This window comes from Cinclus cinclus, chromosome 23 (genome assembly GCF_963662255.1).
Source record: "Cinclus cinclus chromosome 23, bCinCin1.1, whole genome shotgun sequence".
Taxonomy (NCBI): Eukaryota; Metazoa; Chordata; class Aves; order Passeriformes; family Cinclidae; genus Cinclus; species Cinclus cinclus.
In genome coordinates, this window is record NC_085068.1 from 1,741,147 (window position 1) to 1,749,240 (window position 8,094).

The following is an 8,094-nucleotide window of genomic DNA, read 5'->3' on the forward strand; positions in this document are numbered from 1 at the left end:
ATGGGAAACAGGAACAATGGAAAGAAAAAAAAGCTCTGATCCAAGAATGATCCACAGGGATGTAAAGCAATTAGAAACATTAATTAATGGCTTGTTCCTGGGCTGCTTGTACTAAAGCTGTGGGATTTGTTGGCATTGTGGTGAGAGGAATCAGAGAAACTTCTCAGTGCTAGCACGTTTATGGGGACAAGGAGTCTTCACACAGGTGCTGGAGATTTTTCAACCTCCCTCTTCCCAGTGGCATTCCCATACCAACAATCTCATGGGTATTTATTAAAATACTGCTCTAGATGGCATAGATTTCTCACATCCAAGCAGGAGGATCCAAGCTTGAATTAAGAGTTGTGCTGACACTTTGGTCATCACCAGACTCTGGCTGTGGTTTGAATTAAGTTATTTCTGTACATCGAGCTAAAAAAAAAAAGTTACAGGGTTGGTTGTATTTAATCCAGAGGAGTGATCCTTTCTTCCCAGGAGCAGTCACTGAAACTGGATGGGAAATCCTTCATTGCCAACAGAGAAAATGCCTTCTGGGGCGCTTGTGCCGGTTCCGCTGCTCGCTCTTCCCCAGTCTCTGCTTCCTGGCCAGACTGGGCTCTGTTATGCTGTTTCTTCAGCCCCATCTGTCCATTTTTTTTTTCCCACGGTTTCTCCACTGTTGATGATCAGGTGGCTCTGCCATCACAGCTCACAGTGTCTTAAAGCAGCTGGTGGTGGTGGTGAGCCAAGGGTTGAATGCTGCCTTTTCCTCACACCCTCAGGATTGCTGGGGCACAAGACATGGATTTTTGGATGCAGTGCTGAGGGTTATACCCCATCTCCTCCCCGAACTTCTGCTTTCCCATTCCAGGAGCCAAGGTCGTCCCTTGGGTTGGGGGCAGCTTCCTTTGGCTGTCCCGGAGGGTGTGAGGAAGGCTCTGGGTTATGTGGTTGCTCTGCAGTGAGGCCAAAGCCACCCCTCTTCATTTTTTCCCCAGCAAAAGCAGGCAGCAGTGAATAAAACTCCACAGGGGATGTAGAAATTGGGGTGAAAAGGGTCTGAGCATCAGGGCAGGGGGTGGTGAGCGAGCAACCACGTGTGTACGTGTCAGGGCTAGAAATCGCTGCTCCGCTGGGCACGCCGGAGGAGACGGGCAAAAACGCAGAGAAAATCATTTGCCGCCGCGTTTTCCAAAATCCCGAGCGAGCGTTCCTGCTCGCCGTCGCTTCCAAGAAACGGAGAGAACCGAGCAGGAAAATTGCGGTGATTCATCGCGGGCAGATCGGAGGCAGGAAATGGGAGTTTGCTGCCTGCCCCGTCCCCGGCGTGGGCTCCGTGGGCTCGGGCTCGCCGGGGCCTGGCTGGCTGCGAGGGCCTGACACCCACGGGTCGAGCATCCCTGCGCCACGGCCGGAGCTGCCGGAGGAGGCACCGGCGAAGGAAAAACAACCGGCTGAGGCCGAGAGCCGGAGCAGCAGGAATTTTTCACTTGCGTTTCTCCGGAGCCATCCAGCCGAGAGCTGCCCGTGAGCCGGGGGGGGTCCAGCGGGATGGGGGTCCCAGGGAATGCTTGGTGCCTGGTGTCACACATCACCTAATTTGGGGGGTCAGCATCCCTTCCTTGGGGACCCCCAGGGTGGCCGGTGGGCTGGGGGGGTCCATTGAGAAATGAAGCGTAGGGAAAGGGGGGCGGGGCTTGGGGGCTGCCTGTCCGCGGATTGGCTGGGGGAGGGGGGAGACCCCCCAAATTGTGCCGGGAAGGAGAGGGGCCAACCTATGCTTGTGATGGGGAGATGGCACCGCAGGGACCCCCCCACCATTAGGATGCGCCTGGGGCAGCCAGACTCCCTCTCCCCTTTCACGCGTTTGCACCCAGGCGGCTGCGGCGGGGTCTCTGTGATACGAGTTGCACCGGTCTCAGCCCGGCCGAGGGCTGTGGAGCACAAGCCCCCTCCTTTGGGTGGCTGGAGAAGGGCCAGGCGCACTCCTCCGTGGCTGCTCTGGACTAAAAAGCACGCCCAAATCTGCTGCCCTCATCGCAGGTGTTTTGGGATCACCCTTGGAGAGCCCCGGGGGTCTCGGTGCTGCGTGGCCGGCGGGAAGTGGGATGGAGGATGGGAGGGGGAGGATGGGGGGGGGACCCCAAAACCTTGCTGGAGTTCGGGGCGTGATACTGCAGGCACCTCACTTGGGGTGGATATTCGGCATGCAGGGATTGCTTGGGTTTCTTTTGGGGATGGAATGTGGGCACTGCATCCATCAGGTTTAGGGTGGGATTTAGGGACTTTCACATCACCGTCGGGATCAGGACGTGGGGGACTGCCTGCATGCTGCTGGGAGTGGGAACATGGACCCTCGACAGGAGCTCAGGAACAGAAGATGGGGACCCTCACATTACCCGTGTGGTCAGGATGTCGAAACCCTTGTGTTGAGGTTGGGACCATTTTATTGGGGCCGGGACCTGAGGACATCTGCACCGGCACCTGGGGACATGTGCATTGGTGCCAGGACGTGGGGAGCTCCGCGCAGGGACCGCAGCACCTCCCCAAGGCTCAGCGGGCTGGAAACAGGGAACAGTGTGGGCAGGTTGTGTCTGTCCCCTCCCTCCTCGCAGGGACAGTGACCGGGGCCGGACCCAGGCTCCCCGTGCTTGCTTCAGCACCATCACCCTGAAGGGCCCCGGATAACTTAGATGTGGCATCGGAATTGCTTCACCCCATCCTGATCCAGCCTTCACCCCCAAACCCTGCTGCCATGAAGAAGAAGTTGGGCAATGGGCGGGGGCCGGACCCTGCGGCCAGCCAGCAGCGAGCCCGGTCTGTCACCAAGCCAGCAGAGGTGACTTACCCTTGGAGGGGGCGGGAGGGGGTGTGACACCCTGAGATGAGATTTGGGTGCTGTTGCACTCTCATGACTACCCAAACCATCAACTCAGCCTGGGCCTGTTGCCCTCGGGGGGCATCGTGGGGGATTGTTGCTGACACGGGTGGGTTTTTTGCCCCCCCAAGTACGTGGGATCCTTCATGGTGGAGCTGGACCTGCAGCAGCGAGCGGGACAGTTGGAGGAGCAGCTTCGGGCGCTGAAGGTCGGGATCTACCCCTGCTCCTCTTGCTGGGAAACACAGGGGACCCCAAATAATCGGGGCACCCACAGGGGGCACAGCCTAGACCCCCAGTGCCACATCTCCCCCGCACAGGACTGTCCCAGGAGGAGATCGGTGGTGCTGAGGTTCAGCTTGCAGGGGCTGAAGGTCTACGGTGCTGATGGGGAGGTAGGGGGTTGGGGGGTGTCAAGGGGGATGGAAGGGGTGCTGGGGCTCAGGGGGGCTGAGTAGGGGGGGCAGGGGTGTTGGGAGGGGAGTCAGGGATGCTGGGAGGGGTCAGAGGTGTTGGGGGGGCTGATGAGGGGGCCAGAAGTGCTGGGGAGGAGGATCAGAGTCTGAGGAGTCAGGTTTTCTGGGGTTGGCAGATCACGGGTGCTGGGGGAGGGGATCAGGAATGCTGGGAGGAGGGGTCAGAGGTGCTGAGGGGGTCAGGGATGCTGGGGAGGTGTCCATGTTCTGATGGAAAGGTGCTGGGGGTGGAGGGGTCTGTACCTCTCTGAGCATTGCTTTTCTCTCGAGAAGCTGTTTCATGTGTGCAAACACGAGTGGCCCTGGAGGGCCCCAAGGATGCTGGGTACCCCTGACCCCCTCTCTCGCCGTCCCGCAGACACTGCTGATGGCACACGCACTGCGCCGCATCCTGTACAGCACCTGGAGGCTACCTGACTGCCAGTTCGCCTTCGTGGCCCGCAACCCCCACAGCCCCCCCAGCACCCTCTTCTGCCACCTCTTCGTGGGGCTCCCGGGAGAGGTGGCGGCCCAACCCCCCAACGCCCCCAAAACACCATCATTATTATTATTTTTAATATGTGCACGCAGCGTCTTTCGCCTCCCCCAGGTCCAGACCTTGCACCTCCTGCTCTGCCGCTCCTTCCAGCTCGGCTACCTCCTGGCGCACCCCGAGGACCAGGCGGGCGAGGGGGAGCTCCCGGGGCCGGGGGTGCTGCGGGAGCCCCTCAACCCCGAGGAGGTGTCACGAAATGTCAACGCCCTTGTGTCCTTCCGGCGCCTGCCCTCGCCCGGAGGCCTCGGCCCGCTGGGCACCGGGGTAGGTGGCCCGGCCCTGCCCTGCCCTGCCCACCCGGCTGCTGCTCCTTTGCTGTCTCACACCTGGGATTCGCACGTGGTGTTTCCTTGCTCAGCACTTCACACAAGTGCTTTGGCACAGCCCGTTTGTGGCTGTCCCTCCGCGGCCCTTCCTTTGCACAGCGTTTCACAGAATATTCTGAGCTGGAAAGGACCCACAGGGGTCATCAAAGTCCAGCTCGTGGCCCTGCACAGTACAGCCCCATTCCTCTTGCAGAAGTACGGTGCTTATAGCAGAGGGGTGTTTTTGCACTGGTAGCTCATGTGTGGCCTTTTCTTGCCTTTTGAACAGCACGTTGCCACACTACACCTGGTGTCTTGCAAGGTGTTTCCTTGCATTTCCTCTTTGTGCAGCCTATCTCTGCATAGTGGTGCATGCGCAGTGTTTTTGCACAACATTTTCTCACACCATATTTTGAGGGTTGCACTTTGCAGGCCCATTCTGCACAGCCCAGCTTTGCACGCTGCTTTGCACAGCCTATTTTAAATGGCCTTTCCTCGAGAGCCTTTCCTGCCTGGCGTTTGGCATTGGCCAATTTGCACAGCTAGCATTTGCACAGCGATTTTACAGTGCATTTTTTTCTTGGCATTTTTGTACAGCACTTTTTTTCCATGATATGTTTTTTGTGTAACTTTTTTTTTACACAGCATTATTTCTTATAACTTTTTTACATGGCACTTTTTGCATGGTGGTTTTGGAGTGGCACTTCTTGAAGTTCCTTTTGCACTGTTTTTATGCAGCATGGTGATTTTTTACATGGCGTTTTTCCACAGTGTTCTGCATGCCATTTCTTCTGCACACTATGTTTTGCACAGCTTGTTTTGCACTGCATTTTCCCCATGGTGTTTTGCATGTTTTGTTTGTTGGTTTTGCTTTTGTGTTTTTTTTCTGTGGTGTTTTGCACACCTTCTTTGGTATCACATCCTTTGGACAGCATTTTCCCGCGTGGTGTTTCACCTGACATTCCCCATGGCCAGAGCACCCAGGCCACCCTCACGGCCTGTCCATTCCCCAGGACCGGCAGCCCAAGGCAGAGGGCAGAGCCTGGCGCCCGGGGAATCCCTACTGCTCTCCAGTGCTGGTGCGCAAGAAAGCCATTCGGAGCAAGGTGCTGCGCTCAGGAGCCTACCGGGACTGTGGGGGTGAGGGGCAGCTCCATCAGCAGCCCCGTGATGCCAGTGAGTGCCGGGGGGAAACTGAGGCACGGGGACACACAGTACCACAAGTATTTGGGGGCAAAGAGGGAATTAACGGGCTCCCGCAGCAGCGGCGGGAGGGGAAAGCAAAGGGGCGAGGAGCTTGGCCTTCCTGCCCGAAAACGAGAGTGTCCTCATCGAGAGCGTATGGGCCTTCGCCGGCATCGCCAGGTGAGTGCGTGTGTCTGAGCACCCGATCCTCGGCACCCACAGCACTCCCCACCCCCGGGTCCTCTCCCACTGCCGGCCCTGCTCCATCCCCGGGCCCTGCTCCATCCCCGGGCCCTGCTCCATCCCCAGGTCCTGTCCCATCCCCGGTCCTGTCCCACTGCCGGCCCTGCCCCATCCCCGGTCCTATCCTATGCCTGGTCCGGTCCCATCCCCAGTCCTACTCCATCCCCGGTCCTGCCCCACTGCCGCCTCGTCCCCAGGACCGCTGGGGTCGCGCTGCTGCGGCAGGATGTGCCCGGGGCTTTCCTGCTGCGCCCCGAGCCCGGGCTGCCCAAGCGCTGGTGCCTGTGGGTGCGGGTGCCCTGTGGTGTCGTGTCCTACAGCCTGGTCAGGACACACCAGGGCAGGTTCTGCGTGGAGGTGAGTGCAGGGCTGTGCGGCGGCTGGGGGCTGCCTGGTGCATGAGGCCACGGGGGCTGCAGCGGGTTAAGCGCATCAGCTGTGAGTGCATGCGGTCCATCTGTGCAACCCTGCGCTGCCGTGTTGTGCCTTGGTGCATGGGTGTACTGTGTAAGCGCATTTGGTGTGCCCATGCATGGATGCACTGTGTACATGCAGTACTTGATCCTCTTTGTGTTTGGACCACCCATGCAAGGGTGCACTGGGGCTGCAAGTGCATTTGTGCCTCGATGCACTGGTGTGTTGGTGCATCAGGACAGGGATGCACTGCCATGTGTATGCACTTAATGCACCGTGTAAGTGGAGTTGGTGTGCTTCTGCATGACTGCACTGGTGCCTTAGTGCAGGGAGGCACCAAGGTGGGCTCATGTGCAGGGGTGGGTGCACATAGGGGTGTGGGTGCATGAGCCCATTGATCCACAGGTGCCTTGGGGCACAGGTGCATCTGGGCACGGCACACAGGTCCCCTGGACATGGGTGCACCGGTGTATCCACCCTTTGGTGTGTAACACACCAGAGGTTTGGGGGCACTAATGCACAGGTATGTGATGCACAAGTGCAACTGGTGTGCACTTGATCCACCAGCCAGGTCAGGGTGCCTTTGACCCGTGGGTGTGTCTGGGTGTATTTGGCACACACTGCCCCAGGACCCCATGCAGGGGTGCAGTGCATGCACAGCTATGCTGGACTCACACCTTCACCTGTGCCCTGGTGCGGGGGTGCCTTGGCTCCGTGGGTACCTGGTGCAGAACCCAGGGCTGCGTGAGGTGCGTGAGTGTGCTGGTTCACAGGCACACAGGGATTTGCTGCGTGGGCACACTCAGTTCAGGGGTGTGGGGGTGCGTGGGCACAGCCTGCATGCGGAGCTCACCTCTCCCTCCCTTCTCTCCCGATGGCAGCACTCCAACGCCGAGTTCACTAGCGTGGCCGCCCTCCTGGCCCACTACTCTGGGCCACCAGGCGGCTGCTTCTGCCGCCTGGGCCTCGGGCGATGCAACCCAGGCTACGAGGAGCAGGACCCCGGTGGTGGGGCCAGCGCCAGCTCGGGGGCAGGGGAGGCCGCCTGGGCCCCCGCAGCCCCCATCGGGGTGCAGCACGAGCGGGGGTAGGCCCGGCCCCTCCCCATGCACGGCTGTCCCCGACACTCCCCAGCTTTAACTCACTGCCGCCTGCCTTATCCCCCCTGCCTGGGCTGTCCGGCGCCTTCCTCAATAAAGCTCTCGTGCATCCAGAGCAGGGCTCTGCTGGCTGCTCACCCTCACCTCGGCGGGACACACTGCACACCTCTGTGCTCACACACGTGTACACACTCTCTGGCCCAGGCACCCCATGGGCTCGCACTCATGCACTCACACCACTGCACCACGCATTGGGCTCCTGCTCCTGCACGCTCACGCGCTGATGCAGTGCTGTACTCATTCTTACGGGAGGACGCACACCCACGTGTTTACTCACCCTCTCTTGCACATGCAGGGATCACAGCCGTGCACGGGCACAGCTGGGTACCAGTGTCATCACACACATCAGTGCCCTGTGCACCTGCACACGTCCATGCCCTTGTGCACCACACCCTGCACACCTGTCCTCGTGCACCCCTCCTCGCACACCTGCGCGCACACAGCAGTCGCGTGACACAGTGGGCGGGGCCTCTCCCCCGGCGCGGCCCCGGTTGCTGAGGCGACCGCGTGCGGTCACTCGCGCATGCGCGCGGCTGCCGCCACCGCCTTCCACTGCCCCCTCGGGGTTTGGTGCGCGCTCTCGGGCGCGCGCGGCACCGGCAGCGTTGCCTCAGGTTTTCCCTTCCTCAAGCTCCTTCGGCCGTGTCTCGGCTCGCGAAAGTTACCTCAGGGTAACCTTGGGTTTCCCGCCCTTTAGCTTCCCCTCCGGTTTTCCCTCACAAACCCCCCCTTCTGATTTCCTTCCCCCTGGCCTGCCCTAATCCCGCCTCAGACTTGTTTCCAGCTTCCCCCTTTTTCTGTATCCCTACCCAGCTCTTTTTCTCCATGCTTTCCCCTTCTCCCACAGCCTCCCTGGCTCGGGGGTCCTTCCCCTGCGTGCTCCACCACAGTGGGTGCAGATCCCCAGGGTTAGACTTGC

The 8,094-nt window shown here is 60.0% G+C and overlaps 1 protein-coding gene across 1 annotated transcript; it reads left to right on the plus strand.

The window, feature by feature from the left end:
- Window positions 1–2,734: 2,734 nt before the first annotated feature.
- Window positions 2,735–7,106, plus strand: SH2D5 (SH2 domain containing 5). The gene is made up of 9 exons (XM_062507742.1): window positions 2,735–2,818; window positions 2,989–3,066; window positions 3,178–3,252; window positions 3,692–3,835; window positions 3,923–4,132; window positions 5,187–5,349; window positions 5,436–5,538; window positions 5,799–5,958; window positions 6,897–7,106. Exons 1-9 carry the CDS (start codon window positions 2,735–2,737, stop codon window positions 7,104–7,106), a joined length of 1,227 nt encoding a protein of 408 aa, XP_062363726.1.
- Window positions 7,107–8,094: the final 988 nt, after the last annotated feature.

Coding starts and splice junctions, on each gene's coding strand:
- SH2D5 (XM_062507742.1), top strand. CDS start 2,735: ATGAAGAAGAAGTTGGGCAATGGGCGGGGGCCGGACCCTGCGGCCAGC. Junction 5,350..5,435: donor TCAGCAGCCCCGTGATGCCA/GTGAGTGCCGGG, acceptor GGGCTCCCGCAG/CAGCGGCGGGAGGGGAAAGC. Junction 5,539..5,798: donor GCCTTCGCCGGCATCGCCAG/GTGAGTGCGTGT, acceptor CCTCGTCCCCAG/GACCGCTGGGGTCGCGCTGC.